The sequence below is a fragment of the Pezoporus occidentalis genome, unplaced genomic scaffold, assembly GCF_034315485.1.
Source record: "Pezoporus occidentalis ecotype Australia unplaced genomic scaffold, CSIRO_AGI_Poc_V1 ctg81, whole genome shotgun sequence".
Classification (NCBI taxonomy): domain Eukaryota; kingdom Metazoa; phylum Chordata; class Aves; order Psittaciformes; family Psittacidae; genus Pezoporus; species Pezoporus occidentalis.
This window is the reverse complement of record NW_026916170.1, coordinates 2,452,269-2,479,665: the sequence shown is the minus strand read 5'-3', so window position 1 is coordinate 2,479,665 and position 27,397 is coordinate 2,452,269. Positions and strand designations below refer to the sequence as shown.

General features: G+C 41.0%; 1 protein-coding gene and 1 long non-coding RNA gene across 4 annotated transcripts in view; one reads left to right on the top strand and one right to left on the bottom strand.

The window, feature by feature from the left end:
• Positions 1–4,008: 4,008 nt before the first annotated feature.
• Positions 4,009–8,720, bottom strand: LOC134156060 (uncharacterized). Its single transcript, XR_009961816.1, has 2 exons — positions 8,566–8,720; positions 4,009–4,554 (listed from the first exon to the last, which is right to left on the bottom strand). It is a non-coding gene; the product is annotated as an uncharacterized LOC134156060 (long non-coding RNA).
• Positions 8,721–11,477: 2,757 nt separating this feature from the next.
• The window catches only part of ANOS1 (anosmin 1), a 143,172-nt gene continuing 127,252 nt past the window's right edge, over positions 11,478–27,397 (top strand). For 2 of the 3 annotated variants that reach the window (XM_062603837.1, XM_062603836.1), the window contains exon 1: positions 11,479–11,857. In XM_062603837.1, coding sequence (XP_062459821.1) covers positions 11,666–11,857 — 192 coding nt within the window. In that variant the 5' untranslated portion in view covers positions 11,479–11,665. Of the gene's footprint in view, positions 11,858–27,397 lie in introns of all 3 variants that reach the window. The other variant, XM_062603838.1, reaches the window with a different exon arrangement.

The window sequence follows — 27,397 nt, the reverse complement described above, 5'->3', positions numbered from 1 at the left end:
GAGTAAACATGCTGGAGATCAGGCTGCCATCCAAAGATACCCAGGCAGGCTGGAAGAAGGGGCCAACAGGTACCTCATAAAATAGAGAATTGCAACTGAAAGGGAAGAATCACAGGTACCAATGCGTGCTGAGGACTCATGGACTGGAACAGACATGGGAAAGAGGGTATTAGTACTGACATCACATATGTGTCTATCTGCACATGCAAAACCACAGGTACATATAATCATTTTTAGTACAATTAATAAAAGATTGTGGATAAAAGCAAACATGTTATTATGGATTTTCATTCTATTAGTTCAAAAGTTAATTAACCTTGAAGAGAGAACTGTAAACAATAGAAGTCTGAATTATTCTATATTTTAAATCTTAACATTTGCAACACAGAGCAGGAAAATCTATGAAAGCAAATTTGCAGGTTCAGCTTCTTCTTAATTGTAGTCATTTTTCATTCTATCACTCTCAGTATTATTTTAGGTTGAAGGACACAGTGCACAAACAACAACCTCTCAAGCACATCAACAGGTTTCAGCTTAATTCAAGGGTACACAGAATATTTTTATACACCATGCCTTACCCTTATCTATTTTCTGTACCAAAGTTGTTACTGTAGACATCAAACAGGAATATTAAGACTTCATATTTGTTCATAAAGGATCAATTAAATACATTGCAGTTCTGTCACCCTGAACACTGTTTTCTTAAATATTTTGCAAATAAACAAATGAATCTTGAAGGATATATGATATTAAAATTATGCAGTGATGTAAATTGAGAAGAATTGATCTATGTTGTGTAACAGTCTGGGTAGTTGCTTAAGATTGAGGCTAATTAAAAAAGTAATAAATTACGCTGTGTCACGTATTCCATTCAGACTCCACATGTATTGTTTGACTCTTTGTACAGCCTAGCCCAAGAGGGCCTTCACCTTGACAGGTCTGCTTCTCCTTGGCAAAAGCAGCAATAGCAAGTACGGCTTCAAAATAAACTAATAAATGCATGAAAATACTTTTCATACACATACACAAAGCAAATCTGACATTGTCTTTTGAGCCAATTACAAATCTGACTGTCAAGGCTATGTCAAACCCGTATAATTTGGCTTATTACAATGTGACTTTCCAACTAAAATTTGTCTTTCAGCAATAATCAATGTAAAACATTTGTGTTATCCAGATTGGAAAAAAAAAACCAAACCTGTGATAACTATACCATCTCCAAAACTAATTGTAAATGGGAAATCATAACGGAAATTTGTGAGTTCGCTAATGTCTGTTCTTGACTCAGTGTTATTTAGTTCATGTATAGGTAATCTAGAAGCATATAATAAAATCACTTCTTAAGAAGTTTCCATATGACATGATTATTGCCAAGTGATAAATAATATATAGAAAATTCTCAATCACTCAGTATTCTGAATTCATTTTTAAATGTCATGCATTTTAATGAATTTAAGACCGTACACGTAGGAACACAGAAAGTATGTCACACACACAGGACACAAAAAAGTTTCTTGGAAAGCCTGTATCTATGAAAGCCTATGAAAGTAATCAACTGAACATGAGCTTCCAGTGTAATAAAATGACTAACTATATAAGGTTAGGACCAATAAGGCAGACTGCAGGTATCATATTACATCTGTATGGTATTATTGACACAATTACTAGAATACCATGTCCAACCCTAAGGTATACACCTCAAGGCTGAAAATTTTCTGTAAAAAAAAAAGAACAGGTTTACAAAATCTGCAATACAGCAAAACTTCACAAAGAAACCTGAGTCTGGTTTATATATAAAAGGAGTTAATGGTGTTCTGCAAGTAACTGCCCCTTATAGCCCACATTTATCTTCATAGACTGGTTTGGGTTGAAAGGGACTGTCCTGGGTTCAGCAGTAGCAGTCATTCTTCTCCTTAGTAGCTTAGTAGCTGGTGCAGTGCTGGGGTTTTGCCTTTCAGCCTGGGAACAGTGCTGATAACACCGATGTTTTTAGTTGCTGCTCAGTGATGTTTAGTCTGACTAAGGACTTTCTGAGTCTCATGCTCTGCCACAGAGGAGGGGAAGCCAGGAGGAAGCAGAGACAGGACACCTGATCCAAACTAGGCAAAGAGGTATTCCATACCACAGTACATCATGCCCAGGATGTAAACTGGAGGCAGTTACCTGGAAGGGCTAGATCACTGCTGGGTATTGTTCGGTTGGTGGTGAGTGGTTGTATTCTCTTCCCTTGTTATTTCCCTTATCATCATTATTATTGGTGGTAGCAGCAGTGGTTTGTGTTACACCTTAGTTACTAAACTGTAGTTTATCTCAACCTGTGGGAGTTACATTCTTTCGATTCTCCTCCCCATCCCTCCAGGAGCGAGGGGGAGGAAGGGTGGGGAGGAAGCAGGTGGCTGCGTGGTCCTGGGTTACCATCTGGTCTTAAACCATGACAGTTCCTTTTTGGCACCCAATGTGGGGCACGAAGGGTTGAGATAACAACAGATCTGACCAGTGTGTTTAATCGTATTTGTGATAAGCATTTATTGTTTTGGATTAAGAGTCACTCATCACAATGCTGATTTATTGGCTCTCAGAGTTGTTGCTCTTGATCTCGGAGTTTCAGCATGTCACACCTTACTTACAGCTGGTATTTGCTGGTTGAGTGTTTATGAGCTGGGCGGCCTCAGCTAAGGTTCTTGTTTCACAGTGGACATGCAACTTCCTTCACTATTTTCCATAGGTGCTTCCCATTATAGCAACAAATGAGCAAGATGGTAGTGAAATCAGCTTTTATAGTGTGATTCATGGTCAGGTAAGTTCTCCAGACAAGTAAAAACTGAGCAGCTTTTTGTAGGAAGGTATCTGATGAAAGGGTTTCAAAGCTTTCACTGTAAGATAAGGCAAAATCTCAAATAAAATCTTGGAATTCATATTAAGAGATACAGATACACTGGAAAGCTGCACATCTGTAACAAGATGTAAACCAGGTCTTTATTCTATAAATGGAGAAGTATTAAAGACAGCATTGTGCCTATAGGTAAACTCAAAGTTCTGATTAGGCAAAAACATCTCTCATCCTGGGCTGCATCAAAAGGAGCATGACCAGCAGGTCAAAGGAGGTGATCCTACCCTTCTACTCTGCTCTCGTGAGACCTCACTTGGAGTATTGTGTGCAGTTCTGGTGTCTTCAACATAAAAAGGACATGGAACTGTTGGAACAAGTCCAGAGAAGGGCCACGAGGATGATCAGGGGACTGGAACACCTCCCATATGAAGATAGGCTGAGAAAGTTGGGGCTGTTCAGCCTGGAGAAGAGAAGGCTGCGTGGAGACCTCATAGCAGCCTTCCAGTATCTGAAGGGGGCCTATAGGGATGCTGGGGAGGGACTCTTCATTAGGGACTGTAGTGATAGGACAAGGGGTAATGAGTTAAAAGTTAAACAGGGGAAGTTTAGATTGGATATAAGGAGGAAGTTTTTTACTGTTAGGATGGTGAGGCACTGGAATGGGTTGCCCAGGGAGGTTGTGAATGCTCCATCCCTGGTGCTGTGGAAGGCCAGGTTGGACAAGGCCTTGGGTGACATGGTTTAGTGTGAGATGTCCCTGTCCATGGCAGGCGGTTGGAACTACATGATCTTAAGGTCCTTTTCAACCCTATCTATTCTATGATTCTATGATTCTGTCTGTATCTTCAGGTGGATTTCAACATAAAAGACAGTCTTCATCTATGGAAATGGTGGAAAAAGATCAATGTCTAAACATTAAGAAACACTGCAGTTGGTTAGAATTGAGGTACGCATTTATAGAGTAAAACAACCACAAAAAAACACAAACTTCTCCAAAGCTGTGTTGATTTCTAGATTGTTTTCTCTTCTAATTTAACAAGTGGGCGCCTGTTTAAAAACATGCTTCATTTCAATCCTAAGTATGGGATATACAAAACACAAGACAGAATTATGGTCTGTTTGAAACAAGAAATCAGACCAAATGACTGGAATTACACGAGACAGCTGTGAACATGCCAGTAAGATATATTTTTATTGGAAAACTTATTTTTGCAAACTAGCTGAAGACACAGATTTGGAGCAATTGAGGCCTTGGCTTTGTCCTATTCTGTGTGACCTTGAAGAAGATGAGAGCCCTTGGGAGGAAATAAATAGATTAATTCAGCTAACAGCATTTTTGCCTCTGACCTTTCTTTATGGGTGTCTCTTTCTTTATGTTCCTAATTTGTCTTGTTTTGTCTCCTTTCTTTAGCATTGTAGACGAAACCACCTTGTGGAGAATCTTTTGGGCACCATCTTTGATTCTCGGATGTTGATCTCCACATCTTGAAAATCAAAGTTTGTTTAAATCTGTATTCTTTGGCATAATGTCTCTAATATTCAATCCTTTCTATTCATTGATGTAGCTAAACTCTTATTGTTTTCCAACTTAAACACCGTGACTTCTATGCTCTTGATATAATAGCAAATTTTTGTCAACAGAGCAAAAGGTGCTCTCCAAGCCTTCTGGTTTAGTCATCTCTTTTCTCTTTGTATTTCTGAATCTGTTTCTCTTCCACATTGTACTAAGACACAGAGCACTAAGTATGAGTTCAATAGTGAAAATTCCATTCCTTCTTATAGTAAACCAATGATGTCAGTATTTATTTTTCATTTCTTACATTTCAAAATAAGCACCTTGTGCTTTCTGCTATGTTTCTTCTTATAGTTGGGAAAAGTGCTCAGTGAACATCTCAAAAGCCATCCCATCACTTTGCTTCAAACCCCTCCTCAGACCTCACTGTTCTTGTGTTCCTTACACATGCAATGAGGCCTACCATGTGTTTCAAAATGACCTAATTGGTTTCCTGCACTTCCCCAGCAATCTTTGGATTTGGAAGAGGCATCTGTTGTCTCTTGGTTTATACACAGATGATGAGATTTTTGAACCCTTATTTCATACTGCCTTCTACTATAACTGTTAACTGTACTACTAGTACTCCTACTACCTACTACTGATTTCTCTAATATAAATAAAAAGAGTGACTCAGAAGATTCCTATCGATTTGCTCCTGGGAAAAAGTATATATATAGGGACTGCAATTCTACATCTTAAAATTAATAATATCGGCTATGTGAGACACAGAGACAGATTTCTGGATTTTATTCACAAGCTTGAGTTAGGACTATGCAAAGTCCTATTTCTGAAAAGGAGTTTGAGAAGTTCATTAACTTCATGGTGGTGGAAAGAATGCTGTAAGAGCCTATAAGAGCCCAGGAGAAAAAAAAAATGTACTATGGGGCCTTTACCACAGGAACAGAGCTGTGCTTGGTCCTCGAGAAAACATTCAAAGCCATAAGAAAGTCTATTTCATCATCCTGTTCACAGTCATAAGGTTTGTCCACAAACTGCATAATTTCTGGCACAAGTTCATTCTTCTTTCCATGTCAGTTCTGGCTTCCATTGTTTTACTTTCAGAAGGAAATGATTTTGTGGAAGTATCTTTCAAAATCACTTCATTTGCCATGGTAAATGCTTTCAGCTTGCCTTGAGCAGCAGCAAACCACAGCAGACATAGGCTGGATTCAAAACTCAGAAAATTAAAGAAGACCAGTATCTAGCAGAGTTCTAGTTATTGCAGTTTCTTGGGTGAACTGCTTCTAGCAAGAAATCACAATCAAAAAATCACAGGTAAGCCAGCCATCTCCCAGACTTTATTAAGTCTATACATACAGCTAAAATAGATTAAAACATATCTAATATTATTTCTACATTATTGTATATCTCATATATAGGGAACCTCCTGAGCTTCAGTTTGTGTCCACTGCCTCTGGTTCTGTCACTGGGCACCACAGAAAAGAGCCTGGCTCCATCTTCTTTGTACCCTCCCTTCAGGTTTTTATATATAAGGTTAGGAGATCTCAGTCTTCTCTTCTGTAGGCTAAACATTGCCAGCTCTCTCAGCCTCTCCTCATAGAAAGTAAGTTTCCAGTCCTTTTGCCATCTTCATGACCCTTTACTGGGGTCTCTCTAGCATGTCCTTGTCTTGTACTGAGTAGCCCTAGAACTGGACACAGGACTCCAGCTGTGGCCTCATTGCTAAGGAGAAGGGAAAGATGACCTCCCTTGTTCTGTTTGCAATACTTTGCCTAATGCAGACCAGGATAACATTAGCATTCCTTTCTGCAGGGGAACACTACTGGCTCATGTTCAGCTTGGTGTCCACCAGGGCCCCCCATGACCTTTTCTGCCAAGATGTTTTCCAGATAGGTGGTCCTGAACATACATATTAATTCATGGGTTTGTTCCTCCCCCGGTGCAGAACGCCCCTTGTTGAACTGCATAAGGATCCTGTCAACCCCTTTCTCCAGCCTGTTGAGGTCCTTCTGGATGGGAGCATGATCCACTGGCATGTCAGCCACTCCTCCCTGTTTAGTGTCATCAGCAAACTTTGTAAGGATACACTCTGTCTCATCACCTAGGTCAGTAATGAAGATGTTAAACAGGACTGGACTCAATTCTGACCTCTGGGATACATCCCTTGTCACTGCTGTCCAACTAGACTTTGTGCCACTGGTCACCACTCTCTTGGCCTAGCCATTCAGCCTGTTTTCAACCCACCTCACTATCTCCCCATGCAGCCCATACACCAAAACCTTGTCTGTAAGGATCTTATAGGAGATAGTGTCAAAGGCCTTACTGTAGTCCAGAGAGACAACATCCACTGTTCTCCCCTCATCAGTCAGGTCAGTTACTTCATCAGTGAAGTTTATCAAGTTGGTCAAACCAGGCTTCCCCTTGGCACAGCCATGATGACTACTCCTGATGACTTGTTTGTCCTCAATGTGCCCAGAAATGTATTTCTAGATTAGCTGCTCCATCACCTTCCCAGGGATGAAGGTAAGGCTGACTGGCCCATAGTTCTTTGGGTCCTCTTTCTTTCCCTTCCTGAAAATAGGGATCACATTTGCTTTCCTCCAGTCTTTGGACACTTCCCCTAATGGCTATCACTGATCAAAGTTTAAAAAGCAGTCTCACAATGACATCTACCAGCTCACTCAGCATTCATGGGTGCATCCCATCAGGGCCCATGGATTTATTCATGTTCACTTTAAGTACTCCCTGACCTGATGATCTTCCATCAAGGGTACATCTTCCCTTGTCCAACCCTTCCCTCTGGTCTCTGGGACCTGGCATTCCTGAAGGCTGGTCATGCTAATAAAGACTGAGGTAAAGAAGGCATTCAGTACCTCAGCCTTTTCCATTTCCTGTTTAACAAAGTCCCTTGTCTTGTTGAGCAATGGGTCCATATTTTCCCTAGTATTCTTTTTGTCTCCCATGTACTTACAGAAGCCCTTCTTGTTGTCCTTGATGTCACTGGGAAAATTAAACTGCATTTGAGCTTTAGATTTTTCTAGCTTCATCCCTGGATGCTCAATGCTTCTGTGTTCCTCCCAGTTTAGCAGTCCCTGCTTCCACACTCTGTATGGTTTATTTCTGTGTTTGCTAGGAGTCCTTGTTCATCCATGCAGGCCTTCTGGTGTTTTTGCGTGACTTCCTATTCATTGGGATGGACTGCTATTGAGCTTGAAGGAAGTGACCTTTGAATATTAACCAGATTTCTCTTCCTCCCTCCAAGACTTCCACACAGATCTTTGAAGAGGGCAAAGTCTGTTCTCCTGAAATTCTGGGTTCTACCTGCTTCCTGCCCTCAAGATTCTGAACTCCACCATCTCATGCTCTCTGCTTCCAACGGTGCCTTTGACTTTCATATCCCAAACAGCCCTGCATATTGATATGAAGTCCAGCAGATTACCTCTCCTTGCTGGCTCCTCTATCACTCAGAGGAGGAAATTATCAACAATGCACTCCAGGAAACTCCTAGATTGCTTATGCCCTGCTGTGTTGTCCCTCTATCTATATTGGGGTGGTTGAAGTCTCTCATAACAATGAGGACCTATGAATATGAGGCTGCTCCCACCTGTCTGTAGAGAGCCTCACCCACCTATCCATTGTTCTTCCTGGTCAGGTGGCCTACAGCAGACACCCATTGTAATGTCACCTTTATCTGTCCAATTTTTATTGTCCTTCCTATAGGGCCTATACTTTTCTATTGCAGCACTCCACGGGAGCCATCCCACCATGTCTCTGTGATCCTGACAAGATTGTAGCCCTGCAGTTGCACACAGATCTCTGATTTATCATGTCTACTCCCCATTAGTATGCAGGCACTCCAGCATGTTGAGTTGCTGGAAAGGGTTTGGGGGATTATGTTGTGCCCAGAGTTATAATCATTTTTGACATAAAATAATTAAAGCTGAAGAGAACTAAGTAAAGAATGTCACATTAGGATGATTTAATATAATAAACTAAATCAGTGAGCTAGAATACAGTGGTTTAGATGAAAACAATAAATACTTTTAACATTAAAAATATAGCCTTTATTTGTTTATCTGAAATTAGAACCTAATATTGGGAGTTCCCTTTAGAATAATAAGTGATTGCTTAAGATGCAGTCATCTTAATTTAAAATCGATTAAACCAAAGTAATTAATCAGAACTAAATCAGCACAGAGCCCAGAAGCTCTCACCTCACAAAACCAGCATGTGGCGCTGTCTCCTGTAAAAACAGCCCGGAACTCCGCAAAGCTTGGCTTCAGAAAAGCTCGTTTTTACATTATCAGGTTGTTCTGAAGCACAGGCAGGAAAATAATCACTGTATTTTTATCATAAAACCAACACTCTGAACTTGCAGGAATCTGTTGGTACTAATTCTACTGCTTCTAATGCTAAAAGATTATTTAATGTCATTTAGTGAAGACAAAAAAAAGAGCGAGCAAAATATATGGATCTATATGTCTATGTGGCTATGGAACAGAATTATCTTTAAAATTCAGTGGACCGTACATATTATTTATTTCCAAAATTCCATATCCTACAACTCATTTATTAACCTCTTTAAAATAGGGATATTTACAAACTTGTGTATCTTGTCTATCGGATTAAGACCACAGTGAATTTTAATCACCTACTAAATTCTTGCGCTACTGACCCTGTTTCTTAATCTCCATGTAAGGGAACAGGATCTGTGTGAATACAGTTTTACTGGAACTGAACAGGCAGTCTTTTGTGTGCAAACCAAGTCAGTTCTCACTAAAAAGGAATTCACAGGCTGTGCTGATGGTCTCTGTAACCACTACATTTCAAACAAAAGCAAACTGAGTAAACTGTGTATTCAGAAACATTTTAATTATTAAGGGCTCTGTGCCCTTTGCTACCAGACTTTATAAAACAAAAGAAACATGATTTGTAACCTTTTACTTACAGCTGGGGTTTATAATAACATAAATTGCATTAGTACTAACACGGAGGGGATGTATCCACAGAACCATCTGCCCTCTCTAGATTTGAATCTGATTTACAGGTAGCTACACATTTTTTCAAACAGTTCTTATTATCTGCTAAAATATGGCAAAAGTTGAAAGCATTTGGTGCACCTGTAAACACTATGAATCAGTAAAGCAATTTTCCAGACTCAGGGCAAAAGTCATGAAATTTTTAGTCAAGGCTTAAGAAAACCTATTTGAAAGTTAGTCAGCTAGAAACTGGAAATCTCTGAACTTAATATTGAGGACTGAATGGGCTCATCATTATTTGTCACAATATTGCTAGGACTATGCATTTATTTCTGTGTTGCTCTATATTGTGGGTTTTTTTGTTTTTTTTTTGTTTTTTTTTAAATATAGGGATGCTGGATTAGGTGAAGTAACTGGTTCTCTAGCAGTAAGAAATCAGTGAGAATTGGAAACAGCATTTCTAAGCCACTTATGCCCTATGCTCACTGCAAGAAGCAGGTAGTCACTCCAGCTCAAAAGATGAGGAAGACTTCTGGAGGCATAGCTGAGACAGTCTTCCTTGCCTAGCCTGGGCACTTTCAAAACAGCTGGAAGAACATGGTTACACAGTGCAAGCAGCAGGGAACTTGTGTGCCAGGCGGGTGATCTCGTCTTCTAGCAACTGTGCTCCCTCAAGCATCCAAGGGGCAAACTGTCATCTCAATTTGTTCACACTTGCAGGAGGGATTCTAGCCTATTGGCTCCTTTCAAGTGAAGATTTCTGGACAGCTGAAGAAACACTGTAAGCTTCAGAGGAATATCTAAACTATAAATTGTCTCGCTTTCTATTATATTTATACATTACCAATGCTGCTTCCCTTAAATCTGTGCCTTTTATGGTAAGATAGTAAAATTATAGCTAGAATCTAAAGCTAGAATTTAATTACTGTTTCAGTAGTTTGGATGTAGCAAACCTTTTCATACTTTGATTTTCTTATATATATTGGTGTCTTGAAGGTGCATGAATATAGACTAATTACATTGGGGAATATGCTTTATTTCAGATTTGTGTACATAAGGATATCTATAAAGAGAGACCCATTATATTAATGTAAAATTAGTACAAGCCAGAGCAGTTGAAGGCCTTTGACGAGATTTTAAGTCACTTTCCTAATGAGTGCTTAATTTATCCTAAAATTTGTCCCAGTAAAGGAGGCTCCTGCAGACCGTTTAATATAGGATTTGATAACCACATTAAACAACTACCTATAGTAATTAACTAATCTAGCATTAACTCCTCAAAACGATCTGAAGACAACTTATTTCAATTCATATGACCTTGGGATTTTTAAATTTGGGAGGCTCAATCCACACACTCCAGTAAGAAAAGATGCACTTGCTCTTTCTAGTAGCACACATACTTGCAACGGGAGGATTCCATAGAACGTACACAGAGAGAGGAATGTGGTACATAACCTCTGTGGTACACACTGCAGTGTGCGCTCCCGGCCCTGCAACTGACTGAAAAGACGTGAGCTGAAGATGTACACCGCATGGGAGCCATTTTAAAGCTCAAGGCTCTGATTTAATTTTGTAGCTATTACCCAGAGGTATTTGGACTAATGACTTGTAGATTTGAATTTTTAAATAACTCTTCGGAGAAGCCTTTATGGGCTTCACCTTGGGACAAATGCTCACCGCGGTGTTCCTCTGCAGGAAACACCGAGTTTAAAAAAGTAATTTTAGTACGTTCGTGCCTTCCTGTCCTTTTCTTTAAGAGAAATAAAAGTGACTACCGCGGACAAAGCTTCAAGGGCCGGCCCCTTCTCCCGCCGGCCGATACGCAAAGCCACGGCCGGCTTGGGGCGAAAAGCTCCACTCCGGCACTGCAGGGGCCAGCACCCGGCTTAACCCCGTCACAACGCGGTGCCGGTCCGGCACTACGGAGCACCCCCCCGCCGCACCCGTGTATGTGTGAGGACAGGCGAAACGGCTTCCCTGGCCGCTGCCCGCCCCGGCACCCCACAGGTGGTGGCGGAGCACAGGACCCCGCGGGCCAGGGGCGACCCCGCCGGGCCGACCTGCCCGCGGCCACAGGTCCCGCCCGCCCCGGTACTGGCGCTAGGCGCAGCCAATGGCGCGGGCGCTGTCAGCCTCGGCCCGCCTGCCGCCGGGCGGGGGAGGGCTGTGGGCCGGGACGGGCGGGGGTGAGGAGAGTTGAATGATTGAACTTTCTTGTGTAGTTTCTGCGGCGCGGAGCTGTCTGGCCCCAGCACAGCCCGGCACCAGCCCGCCGAGAGGGAGCTTACCCCGGTACCTGCCGCGCCCGGCCGCCCCGCTGCCCTCCTTTTCCGCGGAGCGATGGTACGGAGGGCGCCCTGCACGACCCTCGCCCTGCTCCTCTGGGTAACGGCCGCCTACGGCAGCCCCGACGGGCCGGGGACCGGCGCCGCCGGCCGCAGGCAGGACGAGGCTTTCTCCACCGCCAGATGCACCTCCAGGTGCCTGAGCCTCCAAATTACCCGCATCTCCGCCTTCTTCAAGCATTTCCAGGTAGGGGCATGGCGCCACGCTGGGGCGCATCGCCGTCGCCTGGACCGCCCGGCGGGTGGCTGAGGGTGCCCTGGCGTCGGCACCGGCGCAGGGTCAGTACGGAAAGGACGGTGGGGACCAGGGTGCTGCTTGGCTAACTTGGGGCCGGCAGCCGGAGGCGGCGGCGGGCAGGTGGGTACGGCCCTGCGGCAGCTCCAGGACCCGCCGGTGCATGCGGGTGCCGGGCGGGCTCTGTGCATGGCTGGGTGGAAGATCGTGGGGTTCCCGGCACGCCGCACCCCGCCACGCGCCTGTCAGTTGCCCGCCAGGCGGGCGGGCTGAGTCCTGGGCATTGCTGAGCCCCGGCTCCTTACAGGTGCTTGGCGCTCCCGGCCGCTGCGTCTGGCACGGCGGGACGGGCCCTGTCCGCTGCCTCTCGGGATGCCTGGAGCTGGGCGGCCGCAGAGCCGTGGGTGCGGTTTGTTCCCGGGTGGTGCTGAGCGATCCCGCCTGCCGACGGGCCGGGCAGGTCGTCGTACTCAGGCGCCTGTGGGCGGCTCGTTTCACCGGCCTGGTGGGGAAGTTTGACCTTATTTGTCAAGAACGGTGATAGGGAAAGGGTAATACTTGGTTCCGACTTCCTGGGAGGTGAGGGTGGGAATAACTATTTTCTGAATCAGAGGAACACATCTCTGGCTATCGGGAGTGGGGAAATGGGAATGAAGTGGCGGGAGACCTGCCGTGTGTAAAAAGAAGTTAGGGGGACCGCGCTGGAAGCGGTGGAGGAGGCGGTGTAACCGCAGCGGATATCTGGCTATCCTTTCCCGACTTCCAGTTCTACACTCACCTTTCCCGTCTCCCTTCCCCACCTGTTCTACACTGTGCAAGTATTAAACGCAGCAGACTCCATCCAAACCGTGTAACCTCTCCTATACAGTCATCCCTCTCCCTCCCTCCGCACTAAGTCCCTTCTTAGCTAGGGCTGGCCAGCCCGGTGGGAAGGGGATGACCCCACCTTTCGGCAGCGTGCAGGGGACCAAGTGGAGAACGCGCTGCCTATGCTTTCCTGCCGGCTGGAAGCGGGAACCACTCGGGCAAACGTTTCGGATAAAGCAGTGTTCAGGGCAGGGGTGTTGGCAAGAAGGGCAGCTTCTAGAGATATTTACGGATAACCCGGTTTAAAAACAAGAAGTCGGTGTGAAAGGAAATTTTAGCACGTTTGTTTCAACGGCAGTAGGAGGGGTCCTGTGCCTCTAATCGGGTTTGGGCTAAAAAGACTCGGGGTGCACCCTGAGGCGGGTGGGGAAGGGGCTGCTCTGCCCGCTGGGGGCGGGAGCTGCGGAGTTTTCGCTGTCAAGGTGGCCTCCTCTTCACTGGATGCCTTGAAGGAGGGTACCCATTAAAATAGTTCATTATCTTGGAAATGGATTAGTATTTTTTATTGCGTTGTCAAGCGGTTGTAACTTACTTGTTTTACAGTTTCAGTGGCTAAAGTGGCAGTTTAGATCAAGCCAATTCCTGGTGAAAAGCGCTTTTTGTGTTTTCTTGGCAAGATTTCTTTTCCGACGTAAAACTGCTGACAGAATGCACATTGCCAAACAATAGTGATTACATTTTAATTAGCCAGGGTGAAATAAGCTGCAAATTACTCAGTAAGGACTTGATAACGGGCTGTTTTCTAGTAATCAGTTGAAAATCTCAGAGTTTTAACCTCAACCTGCTGAAGCACACGGTAATTTATCTAAACTACCAGGGATTAAGCTCCTGCTAGACATGGAAAGACTGTAACGTTTGGAAGATAGTGTTCTCCTTTATAAAAGTTAAGCTTCCCATTGTCTTTTAATGAGGGAGAGGAGGAGAGTTTCAGAGTACCGTGTTCTCACCAGAGACTCGTAATACACAGTAGACTGTCGGACATGTTGGTCTGGGCTGTGTTATCCCATGAGGGCTAAAGGATATGATGTTCCTTTCATCCACCCTCTCTTCTCCCTGTTTCTAAACTTCCCCCTTTTCCCTCCCCATTTTCATTTCAACTGGTAGCAGTTTCTTTAGCTCTTTTCATTTCAGAGATGCCCACTTATCTTGTAATCTGATTCAGCCTTTGAAGCAAACTAAACACTAGTTCATCCCAACTAGAGGACCAAGGAACTCCAGTGTCTCCCGGTTAGGACAAGAATTGAAAGAAGACTGACCCAATCATTTCCCAGGCCTGCTTGAGATACAGCCTCAGTGGTGGGGGTCATGGAGACAGCAGCTGGGGGCTTCATGGGCGGTGGCCTTCCTTACCCTTCAGAGAGACCTCATTTCATTTAGTTGATGGTACTAAAACTGCACCACTAGTAACCTTTTAGGGGGCATGAGGTAGTATGAACAGGAAATCAGGATTAATTCTGTACCTGCTGGCTCCGTTGTTTGAAAGCTAATTGATATTTTTCAAATTTGCAAAATGCTGACAAGATATTTTAATTTCTTTTCCCCCTCAGAGAGTTTTCATGCATTTTTTTCTTTAACATCTTTATCTGTAAGAGGGACAAAAGAAATGTTTATTAAAAAAAAACAACAACAAACAACAACAGAAAATCCCCCCAAAAACTCACTTGCATTTGGGTTGCAATTTGAAGCCTGTTTTAAAGGTGCATTCTCTGTAGGAAATTGTTCTAACCAATGCATAGGTCACTTTCCCCTACCTTCCTATGTAGGCTATTGGTGTGGGTGAGAATTAATTATCTGAATCTAAAGTCTGTGATCTTCAGAATGCCTGTTGAAGAGGCTTCCTTTTTCTATGAAATTTCCATGACCAAGGAAGTTTTCCAGTTTTGGGATTGTTGAAGAATCTAGGTAGTGGTTACACCAAACGACATTTGGGATCAATATGAGAGTTATTGTACCACATAGGTCTTATAGCCTGATGAAATAGATACGGTTTATTTCTCTCTGTGAGCTATCTACAGGCTGGGAAGTTTCATACAGAACATGCTGGCACAAAATTCTTTCATGAAAAAAACAAAAAACATAAGGAATGGGTCATAATGTTTTCTTTTTTTATATAACAACATATTAATTACACTAATTCACAGGAGAGAATGATGTTTAATCTATGAGTGAAAGGACTCCTACATATCTCTTCTGTCTTTCTGGAATAGCGGCGTTGCGCTTTATGTTGCTTTGGACTTTGGCCAGTGAGAGGAAGCATTTTTATCCTAACATGCAATTTGTCCAGTGCTACTGGACAGCACTGAATGAAGTGTTTATAGGGCTGTGACCTGGAAGAGTAAGGTAAAGAGAACATGAAATCTGGCCTAATGTTTAGGGTACTCACTTTTAGCTGTTTTGGGTGTTGAGACTGGGGTTTTACAAAGACTGTTGCGTAACATGCATAAGTGAGTAATCTGAGCACTCTCTGGAACCTGTCCATGCTCCTTGGTGACTGCATTGACGAGCAGAATTCCTCCTGCTGTACTTTGTTTTTGGCAAAATTCTTTGTAAATCACCGAAACAGATGATGGTGGTGAGAGTGTTCTTCCAGCAACCAAAAGCCAAGTCAAGTAGCCTGCCTACAGTGGAGAAGATGTAGATTTGGACCTGGCAGTCCTGTATCACAGTTGGTGTTGTATTCATTTGGCTGTTGTCTAACAGAGCATGACTGTGTGTTAATAAGGTGCCCTTATAAGATGGGAAGGGGATTCCTCCTCTAGTTTGGAATGAAAGGAAGGGCTAAGGTGACTGGCTCAAGAAACATCAAGACTCTGAATCCTGTGTGGAAAAAGGCATGCTGTTTTAGGGACTGAGATTGTAAAGAAGAGTGATGTAATTGAATACATTCTTCCCCTCAACACTTTCCTACTAAGGCAGTTCTCAGTGATTTATCTGATTTACAGGAGAAAGGAGTTCTAATCTGATGTATCCAACGATTATTTGTGAATCTAGTTTTATAGTAACCTATGAAAAACTCTCATGATGATGTCACAGTTACCGCACAATTTTTTTTTATTGCTGAAAATAGTATGGATAGAAATAGGAACCTCTCAAGTGTCTTCCTGCTTAGTATGTGAAACTCGACTATGGTAAAGGAGATGTCAATCTTGTTTACTGGGTCAAAAACTGAGAGGGTGGTGGAGCATACTGCAGGAATGAAAAATGCATGAAAAAATGCTGCAGAAAGAATTTGGGGGTGGTTGCCATCCAAATTGACAGGCTGCACTTTGTGGTATGAAGTCACAGGAACAGAGAGAGGCCACAGCCACGTGCTCACAGAGTGCCAGAGTAGTTGAGGCTGGACAGCACCTCTTGGCAACCTGTTCCACTGTTAGACCACCCTCACAGTGAAGAAAATAAAAAAGTGTTTCCTTATTTCCCGATGGAATTTCCTGTGTTTTAGTTATTGCCCATTGCCTCTTCTCCTGTTTCTGGCCACCACTGGGAAAAGTCTGGCTCCATCTTATTTACTCCCTCCAACCAAGTATTTGCAAACATTAATAAGAACTACTTGAGCCTTTTCTATTCCATGCTAAACAATCCCAGTTCTCTCAGCCTGTTCTCATGTGAGAGATGCCCTTTGGGGGCATGCTCCACTAAGTCCATTTCTCTCTGTGTAATGGGGAGCCTAGCACTGGACCACGTGCTCCAGACGTTGAGGAGTGACTAGAACAGAGAATAGGAGTAGTTAAATATATAATGCCTGCTAAATATTGGCACTTCTTTCTAAATTAATTCTCATTATTTATGTTTTTTTTTTTTTACATTACTTTATGCATGACCATTTATGATTGTAAGTGCCTTAAAACCAAAATGCTAATGCTAAACTAACTCAGATTTTTTTTTTTTTTTTCCACATTTTTAGGTGTTGGTACATCTCTCTGTAGTTTTAACTTTTTTTGTTTGTTTGTTTTGTTTCAGTAGTAAATTGAATTTTAGCAAATCTGTCTCTTTATTCTTAAGAGGGAAGTCCAGGTGCATTGTGACATACAGTGTGATCCAGAGCTGGGGTTCATGCTTGAGTAAGCTCGTGAGGGATTGTTTAAACTCGTTAAGATGTGTACTGTTTAAAAATGTGCCAGCAATTGTGTGTGTGACCTTGGTCACCTCCGTCTGTACTTTCATACCTAAGCTAACTTATTTCAATAGCTGCATGAGTTACAGTCAAAACTTTTGATACATTGTAGACATAGCTCAAGGTGTAAGCCAGTTTCATGTTATTTGAAGCGAAATTACTGAGAGATTTCCCCTTGTAAGGGGAAAATTCTCAGATTTTAGGTCTGCAAGTAAATCATGTTCAAGTGGTTACATCTAGATACACGATACCAGCAGACTTTACTTAGAAGTCAGGCAGCTAGTTGTCTGAATGCCAGCACATCTGCCTTCAAATTGCTTGTAACTCCAAAGTGACTGCACCTGCAAAAATCTGCAATTGATTCCAGCTGGTGAAAGTTGTAGGCCAGGCTGTAAGCCTAGGGTGCATGTGCCTGTCTGTGCTCTGCATTAGAGGAGGTGGAGATTATGAAGAAACTATTTATTGTAACTGTCTTGAATAATTCTGAAACAGTAAATTACCTTTCATGAAATCTTTGGGAAAGGTATGTAACACTTCTGTAGCAAGATGTAGTAGATATGTGGTGTGCTATTCCCAGAATGTTTCAGTTCCAATGGATAAGCTGCCCAGGAACTGAGTTTGCTTAGATCTTTTGGGACATGTTCACAGTCTTTTCTACATGTTACTACTTAGGAAGTGTGTACCATCTGCTTGTGTTGCCATTTCAGTACTTGTCTCCTTTCCAAACATAGTCTTTGTGTTAAATAATTCTGGCTTTCATATGTCTTGAAAATCACGCTGCTGTTAATTTCTTTCCACAGACAAATTTAAACATTTGTCATTACTTTGATTTTCTCAAAACTTGTTAAAATTCCCAGTCATTCTTCTGTCTTTATTGTTCATATGGTGTATGATCTGAATTATTCTGACATTTGGCGTGCTCTTATTATTGAGATCTGCTGTCGTGAACAAGAGGTGCAAAGACCTGGTATGTAAAAACTTTGAAGATAAAAGGTTTGCTTTGAATGATGATAGTTGCGTCTAGTGAAAACACTTGCATTATTCACCATATAGTGGAATTGAGCCACCGTCTTTGCAGGTGTATTCTGGTATGGTATGAACCTCCCTGATTTCAGTGGGAGTTACGTTTGCTTTCTTATAACCAAACTCAGATCTATTGTGCACAAATGAAGGCTTGCACAGTTAATATGAGTGAAGGGGTTACAGAGCATGGTCTTTGTTTTCTAGCAGTTTCAATTACTCAAATTTGGGAACTTAACCTTGATCATTGCTTTCCCAAATTAGCATGTTGGCTGAGCCACAGCTGTAAGTTTTAAAAACAAATCAAATGTAGTGTATGAAAGTCTAAGCGAATGGTGAACAATTGTGTTGAACAGTAAGAGTTGCCCAGATACTTTTCTTGTGTTTTACTTGTGGATGCTTACAATTTACAAAATTCCTCATGCTGTCTTGTTAATAAAATAGCTGTGAAGTTGGGAAATGTGCCTGCTAACAGATACAGTAAACCCAATGAGAATGTTACTAATACATTTGGAGGCAGATATTTACGTATAGAAAATATTGGCAAAGCATAGTTTTACTGTCACAGGTGTGTGTCAGGGAGGGAAGGAGCTGTTGCTTTTGAAGAGCATAGAAAACTTCTGAAAGAAAAACCCTGGGAGTTCTAAAATGTAAATCCTTTTTTTTCATTCGAACATATATATCCTCTTACTACAGAGTGAAAGGTTATATACTAGGTAGCGTTCATATTAAAATTTTTATTACAGTATTATTCATTGTCTGTATATGGGTTGTCTCTGTGATTAACTAGTCCTCTGAACTGAATTTAAATGTTTGGTTTAGTAATTGTCCTATAAAAAAACCCGCACCTTAGTACATGTCTGAGACAGCTTGAAAACCAGACTGAACTATATGCTGAACATTTATCATTTTGGAAAGGCAAAGCTTCTTGAGACTGAGTGCTGAATTTGTGTGTGTCTACAAATGGGGATTATTATTCATAAGCTGGTCTGCATCTCCATTGGCTATTCTGTGTGAATGTTTGCTTTCTCTGCTTTTGAGTATGTATCCAAATTTTGTAAACCAAAAAAGGAAGTGCTGTTATTTGGCATCCATCTTTTCTAAGATTGAAAAGATGATTAATGACTGAATATCAGGATTATGATACAGAAGAAAGACACATTCATATTAATATTTAGTAGTCAGCACCTAGCAAACGTGTTGCACCAAAAAGGTACTTGCCTAGGAGTTTACACCAAGGTTCTTAATTTTTTGACCTTTCCCACAGCTGAGCCTTATAAGGCCTTATATTTCAAAAACCTTTGAAGTCCATGAAAAGCCTTCTGTTGATTTCAGCTGGATCAGGTCCATGTATTAACACTAGGTCCATGCAGCCTTTGTCAACAAAGAGTGCTGTGAACTTGGTCTTCCAACTCTAGTTGTATCTCTTTTTGAGTCTTTTAATGTCCAAGAGATCACAGGACACAAAATTGCAGAGCTGGAGGTGTTGAAGAGTAAATGGACACTTTAAACTGGAATGTAGAGTACTGTTCCTTTCATCTCTGATTATAAAGAATCACACTATCATATCCATCCTGTGAAGAGAGTATCAGATATTTTGATATTTGGGGAATAATTCCAGCCCAAAGTTCTAACCAAATTTCCATTGACTTTTGTGAATCATGTTTTCAACAAAGTGTCTGTAGACTTTCAAAAAGGTATGACATCAAAGTTATGTAAAAATGCAATACAGGAAAATACATGCATCTTTCACAAGGCTTATTACACCTTTATGGGCGCTGCATGTTCTTCTCCCCTCAGTCTGTGTGTTACATTATGTTCCTTTAAAATAGAAGTGATTTAGAAGTCAAGCTTGCAAAGGGCGTGACTCTCCTGGTAAGCCACTGAGATTCCTGAGAAAGGCATGGCTCCAGAACTTGCAGGAGAGTCAAAAGAACAGACAGTCTCAGAAGGGAGAAAGCTTGAGCTAGGGGTCCTCCAGCAGGCACACAATATTGGGAAGAGAAATTGTCTAGGAATAGAGGGGACTGTAGATTTTACTGTCACACAATAAATTGAAACTAAGGCTGTATAGAGAGAATAGACAAAACAGGTATAGGAAATGTTGTTTGTAAATATTTTTACTCAGTTTTACTTGATTTAAAAAGGTTAATTTTTCTTTTTAGTAGGCTAGTAAAAATGTGGTTTGAAAATCCTTTTGTCTTCATTGGGAAGTCCAGTTACAGGTAAAACCTCCAAGGAGATTCACCACAAAGTTCTAGGTAATTTGTGGTTCATGTATACCAAGGCAAGCAAATAAACATTAATTTGTTCTAGACCAGGGGTGCTCAAGTATGCAGCCTGTCCAGGTAATGCTGGTGATCTATGGCTGCTTTCTTCTCAGCTTGTTTTCATTAATTTCTTTATTAAAAGTAACTTGGGAGTCTGAAGGCAATTTATGGGCTGAATGTGTCCTAGTGGTGGCAACTTGCTTCTTATTTCTGTCTTTCCGGAAGACTTTAACTACACCAATAGATTGTGAGAAAAGAGGGGCAAAGGAATGGGCTACTTTGGATTTCTGAACAATTCCTGCTCTCCAAACATTACAAATTTACTTTCTGGGGAGTTTTCGAAAAGAAATATGTTCTAATGATGGCAGCCTGCTCCTTTGAGTCAATACTGTGATTTACTTACATGTATTCTGAACTAAATAGTAATCCCAGTTCTTCAGGAAAAGCTTTGAATCTTATGCGTGTATTCTTTGCATTTTCAGAAGTGCTGCATTTACTGTATTGCACATATATAGTAAAGTTTGGTCATGTGATGAGAGAAGAACTGCATGTGTTTTGTTCCCATACAGTAGAAAAAATGAAGTGGCTTCTCCTGGCAGTATGTTGGGCGCTTGTCTAGGATGTTGTCTTTCAAGTCAGAAGTTTGATTAACTGCTGCCAATACAATTTCTTAAATGGTCACAACTCAAACTGCAAACCTAGCTAAGGCAGTGAAGACTTTGGTTTTTATTGCCTGTGTGGGCTGCAGTCCAGCTGCCATAGATATTTGTCCTGGGTTCAGCAGTAGCAGTCATTTTTCTCCTTAGTAGCTGGTGCAGTGCTGGGGTTTTGCCTTTCAGCCTGGGAACAGTGCTGATAACACCCATGTTTTTAGTTGCTGCTCAGTGACATTTAGTCTGACTAAGGACTTCCTGAGTCTCATGCCCTGCCACAGGGAAGGGGAAGCCGTGAGGAAGCAGAGACAGGACACCTGACCCAAACTAACCAAAGTGGTATTCCATACCACAGCATGTCATGCCCAGGATGTGAACTGGGGCAGTTATCTGGAAGGGCTAGATCACTGCTCGGGTCAGGCTGGATATCGGTCGGTGGGTGGTGAGTGGTTGTATTCTCTTCCCTTGTTATTTCCCTTAACGTTATTGTTATTGGTGGCAGCAGTAGTGGTTTGTGTTATACCTTAGTTACTGGGCTGTTCTTATCTCAACCCGTGGGAGTTACATTCTTTCGATTGTCCTCCCCATCCCTCTGTGAGCAGGGGAAGGGGCAGGGAGTGAGCGAGTGGCTGCATGGTTCCGGGTTGCTGGCTGGGCTTAAACCATGACATTCTGTTTTTCTTTTTTATGGATTACCTTTTAGGGGAGTTGTCTCTGCACTAAATTTAAAAAGAAGAAAGAAAAAGATCACAAGTAATCGAAGTTTGCATACCTGGTCATGGTTTCTCATCCCCTGATTTAGGCCGCAGATCTAGGACTATACATCATTTGTAGTTAATTGATAATGCCTTTTAACTGTTAATGATTTCTTTATACTACTGGAGCATTCCAGTCAGGCCTCAGGGCATTTCTGGGCCTAGACAATATAAATTAATTTCTTAACCTCAGTTGGTGGAAGACTTTGGATTTCGTTGGAGTTTAGTACATGTGTGAGCAGATACATAAGGCAGCAAATAGCTGAATGCTGAGGAATTGAATACTGATAATAGTATTAGTAAATAATAATGTGTCCTAATACAGTGACTGCCTGTTTTATTTTTTGTTTTGTTTTGTTCTTTCAGAATTTGTGTTTCTATATAAAACGTAATTCAGGATGCTTTCTTTGAAAGCAATGATACCACGTTACTGTGTAACTACAGCTACACAATAATGAATTGCATTATTACATACCACCATTTTTCCTACTCACAAAGAGCGTATAATGTTTGATTTGCATCTAGCAGTTCTGGGAAGGGCACTGGAACTAGGAGAGCTTGAGGTTTTCTTCTGTTTTGAGATTTCTTTCCATGCAACTGTGACTGGAGAGATCATGAATTAGCCAAGCGTTGGTAAGTCTGGATCTGCAGTAGGTGGAAGGAGTATGTGGGGTTAGACAAACTGACAAAAAGAGGTAAAAAGAATTCCATTAATGAGGTAAATGCCACTCTTCATATAGTACTTAGTAGCAGCTATGGGACATGCTTGTCAGAATAAGTAAGGAAAGATGATGTAGATTTTTGCAGCTAGCAATTTATGGTTGTTTTTTGTTCTTTAAGAATTGAATAAATAGTGTGAAAGAAGGTAGTCTTTTGGCAAATTTCATGTGTTTTCTGTTCAATGGCTCTTTATTGGCCGGGCAGTGTAGGAAATTTGACACTGCACATGCAGCACATTAGCTCATCTTATAAAAGATTTACTTTAATTGTAGAACTGCACACATACACATTTGAGCACTGGACAGCACCAAAGCTGTAGTTACGGTTTCAATAAATGTGCAACAGCAAATAATAATTATTTCAAGCCTCCTTCCTGTGTCCAAAACCTTCCTTAAGTAGGAAAAAAGAGCAGCAATGTGGACTAACCTTGAAAGTTAAATGTAACCTCAGCCATTTTCCAAATTGTATAAAGGAATGAAGGTTTGCTAAAGAATAAACTGACTGTCCTTGTTTTTGGGGATAGAAAACATGACTGACAGGTAGTTTTAAAGACTAAAAAGCTTTACACATTAATGTAGTATAATCTTCTGTTCTTTAGCTGTAGATCTTTCAGACTTCCGACTGATACTTATCAATTCTTCCATTTATATGATTAATAGTTTAATACAGGAGTTTTCTGGAGCTTTCGTTGCTGGCCTGGTTCTTATCCCTACAGTTGATCATAATGTATCCAGTAGTTTTAATGGAAATAAGCTTAGGCCAGTGCAAATGTACTAGAAATGTCTGTTCAGAATTTGTAGATAAACCCAAGAAAATTCTAAGTATGCTGTTTAAAGAAAATTAACTTGAGCTTGTTAAATACTATCTTCCTGCATCTTTACATCGTCATTTACAAATCAAAGTGGTAGTAAATGATACTATGCCATTAGGACAAAGTAAAACTGAATTGTGAGTAATTTGTCAGATATAAAGCACCTTGACTTCAAGTTAAGGTTTAGAGGAAGTTCTTGCCGATGGTAAGGGAAGGTAGAAGCAACTTTTATGTAACCAGAGTTGAATACCACTAAAGACAATGAATAAATAATTGTGTAAAAAGATTAGGTATTGTCCAGTTACTAATTGTTAATGTATGTGTCCAGGCGCCCTTAGGTGTTCCAGTGCATCCCTCGAAGTTTCCTCAATAGGCATGGATTATCCTTTTAATAATAGGAGCAGATGTCAATTTTTCATGCCCCTGAGATGCTTAGTCATACCTAGTAGATCCATCTGGTATAGATTGAGCCTCAGTCAAGTTGTTCTCATCCATGAGCTTCCCACTGAGAAACCAAATCAAACATAGCTCCTCAGTCCAATAAAAAAGAAACTTGAATATTATCAACATATTTGTAGTACCACAAACCACTTCACTGCCTTTCTTAATTGCTTTACACAGGTGACAAGGCTGGTAAAATGGAAGGAATCATTATAATTGGGATAGAATTCCTGGCACATGCCACCAGTATCTGAGACTTTCCAAAGATAAAACAACTTAAAATACTGTCAGTTCTGCAAATTAGATGATTTAAAAAAGAGAAACAAAATGGTAATAAAAGCCTACTAATAATACAAGATGTTTACAACTGCTATTAACCTCATTTGTCCACATTTTATGAGCTTAAGGATATATATTGAAATATTTTTCTTTTGTAGGTGTTAATATAGATCAAATGTATAAAAGAAAATGCTAGGCTTGAGTCAGTGTGATCCTTGCAGTGGAATCCTATGATTCTATGAAAAATTCCATATCCAATTGTTTACATTAACTGGAGGCTTTAAAATACTGTGGTTTGTATAGGGGCTTAGACTGATCTTTGACATTTTTCATGTTGCAAGCCTTTTAATAACTTCAATGCAAATTAACCTGTCTTAATGTTTAACTCCTTCACCTAATGACAGAAAGGTCTGAAACGTGATGGATCTGTCAGGAAATGATTGCTCTGCATAACAGCTATATCTTTGGTAACCAAAGGTGTAAATGACAAATACTTTAGTTCTGCCTTGTGGAGAGATTTATTTTCTTTTTATGTCTTCATTAGCTAGTTATCAGACTGTATTCTAGAAAGCCAGCACATGAAAAGCTTTTATGCTTGTGGACAGTTTTATGACAATATGATGAGGCAACATAAATCTTCCACTGAAGATTGTTACTATAGAAAGATGCAGTTAATATCACTGTAGCTCAAACTTTATAATAGTTGAGAAAGATAGATATTTTCTATCTTTCTTAAATAATAGGATTTCATGCTGATTTCTTCTTCTTCCCATCTGTCCTTTCACAGTCTTAGGATGCAGGATGGTCTAGAAGACTGGACTGTAGCAATTGTCCTGTGCAATATATCTTTCTTGTGGCATACAGTTAACAAACTGGGAAAAGATCCTAAGAAAACTAGAAGAAATTGATTGTATCTATTGTAACCTGTATTAGAAGGATGTGTCTTCCTCTCGGGAATATACTGTTGGTGTTGCAGGACCAAAGGGTCCCAGCTAGGACTGGGTTAGCAGGCATGGTAAATTTCAAGTGGAAAGGGAAAAACTCACCCACCTTTCTGTGTTGCTCCTTCACTTGATGCCTGTTTTTCATCCACTGTCAACACAATGTCATTACAAGCTTTGTTGTTCTGGGAGCTGTTGACGATCCTTAAAATAGCATAGGAATAAAAATGTGGTCTGCAGGGTTTACAGGTCTGGGAGCTGGGGAAAGAGAGCAACACTGATCTGGTCAGAAGTGGGTCATGACTTCCTCTTTGTTACATGATACAAATAGGAGGAGGACACTAATTAGGTGCATAATGTGCGATATCTGACCAGTATGGAACTGGCATCCATTAGTCTTTACTATTGGCTCAGTGTGGCAGTCCTATTTGCCTTCTGTAGAAGTGAGAACTGGGTTAGGAAGGGACAGGCCAAGGGCCAAACCCATGGGACCAGTGGAGGAGAAAAGTGTTAACTTGTACGGTGTGATTTGTTGTTGGGTTGTGCTTTAGAGATGAGACAATGATGTTGAGGGCTAATTAAACTGTATCTATTATATCTTATCTGTAGTGTCTATAATGAAAGCAGACGTATGGAAAGACTAGCAATTAAAATAAGTCTGGGAAATAAGACTTCTTGAAATGCTGATTTAACTGTTGTGGTGGAAACCTTTTTCATGTGGCTGATGTGTTTTTTTTTTTTTTTTTTGAATTAATGGTTACTGGGTTTATTTGCTAGTGCTTGACAATATTGTGTTAGTGCTTTGTTCAGATTGAAGACAGGCTGTTCTGTTTATGAGCCCAAGGGTCATTTGAATTTGGACAGTTCTTCAATTCCTGAATGACCACAGAACCTTTTTGCAAAAATTTTCTAGGAAATACCAGGTCTAGTGAGGTGCATTTTGCTTGGTGAGCTAGGTCTTCTATGGAAAAAGAAAAAAAATAATCCCCAAAGACTGTTCTAAACAACTGTCAAAGCTCCAAGGACTGTGCTAATTTTGACACTTGTTACTTTTGGGAGCTTTGCTATGCACTTCAATAATTCTTCTAAAACAGATTTTTCATATAGAAGTCTTTAAATATGAATGGGTTTGTGGAACTATAAATCATAGAATCATAGAACAGTTAGGGTTGGAAAGCACCTTAAGATCATCTAGCTCCAGCCCCCCTGCCATGGGCAGGGACACCTCACACTAAACCATGCCACCCAAGGCTTCGTCCAACCTGGCCTTGAACACCGCCAGGAATGGAGCATTCACAGCCTCCTTGGGCAACCCATTCCAGTGCCTCACCACCCTAACAGTAAATGTATAATTGTATAAATGTATAAATGTATAATTATAGTAAAATTTTAGACTGCATATTTCATCTGTAGGATTGTATTTGTGCTGTTTTTTACTGTTGAGATGACAGTTTTCTACATGTTTTTATAATACGAAAAAAACTTGTGATACTAAAGTAAAGTATTTATATTGGCAATGGTGATTATTGAGCTTGTTGCCATTCAGAGATTAAAGAGGAGAGAGAAATTTTATGGTACTATGTCAGGACGATTGGAATAAGATAGGGGATATTTGTCACAAGTATTTTCTGTTGAGAAAACTGCTGCATATTAATTTATTTGTTTTTCTTTTAAAGGGAAATGAAAATATATGTAACTATCAGCTTGTGGTGGATATGGCTGCTTCTACTGCTTGAAATAGTTGGTATCTTGTAAACTAGTAACACATGCCAAGGAGAAAGGAAAAACATTCCTGAAATTTATCATGTGAATTTCATGCAATTATATTAGAAGTGATTAGTATGTTGAGTACAAAAGTGTGAGCATAAAATTAGATGGTGCCCGAGTCATAATAACATGGATACTGAAGAGCTGTTAAGTTTTAAGGGCAGGTATGTAAATGTACTCTTGCCAAAGATAAAGGTGTAGTATATAATGATGTCCCTCCCATACATACTGGAACAGAGTAGGAGAAAGCACAGGAAAGCATCACATGGCCCGTATGTAGTACAATGCATTCAGAAGTTTTATAATCAGAAATTACTCCATGACAATTCCACCTGCATGGAGTTGCCTGTGTTCATACAGTTTATATTTAGACTATTTGTAATGGGAACTTTAAGTGATCTGAAAACATATGGTGATTAGTTTTTAAGGACAAGAGACACTGGAACTCTAAGCATTTTGCAAGTCTGGAAGGGAATGATGTTCTGGATGGCCCTGAAACACTGTGGATTCTGAGAGAAATCTTGTCTAGTAGGAAGCACTGAAATACTTTTCTTACATGTTAGTCAGAGATTAGAAGTGTTGTAGGTGCATCTACACATTAGTGTTTTAATGTGGATCAGAGTTTGTTTTTGGAGTGATTCTTCTGACCATCATGATCATCTTTTGTTCCACATCATGGACCATTCCGAGAGTTCATGCATCTAATTTCTTCTGAGTGAATGTAACTGGAAGCGATGATCGTGGTGGACCTAACATCCATTAGTGACCACGTTAGAACTAGTTGATGGTAAAGGTGAAGTTGGCGTATGTGCAGTGCAGACATCAAATCTGTCAACACCAGTTGTTTTAGTCAA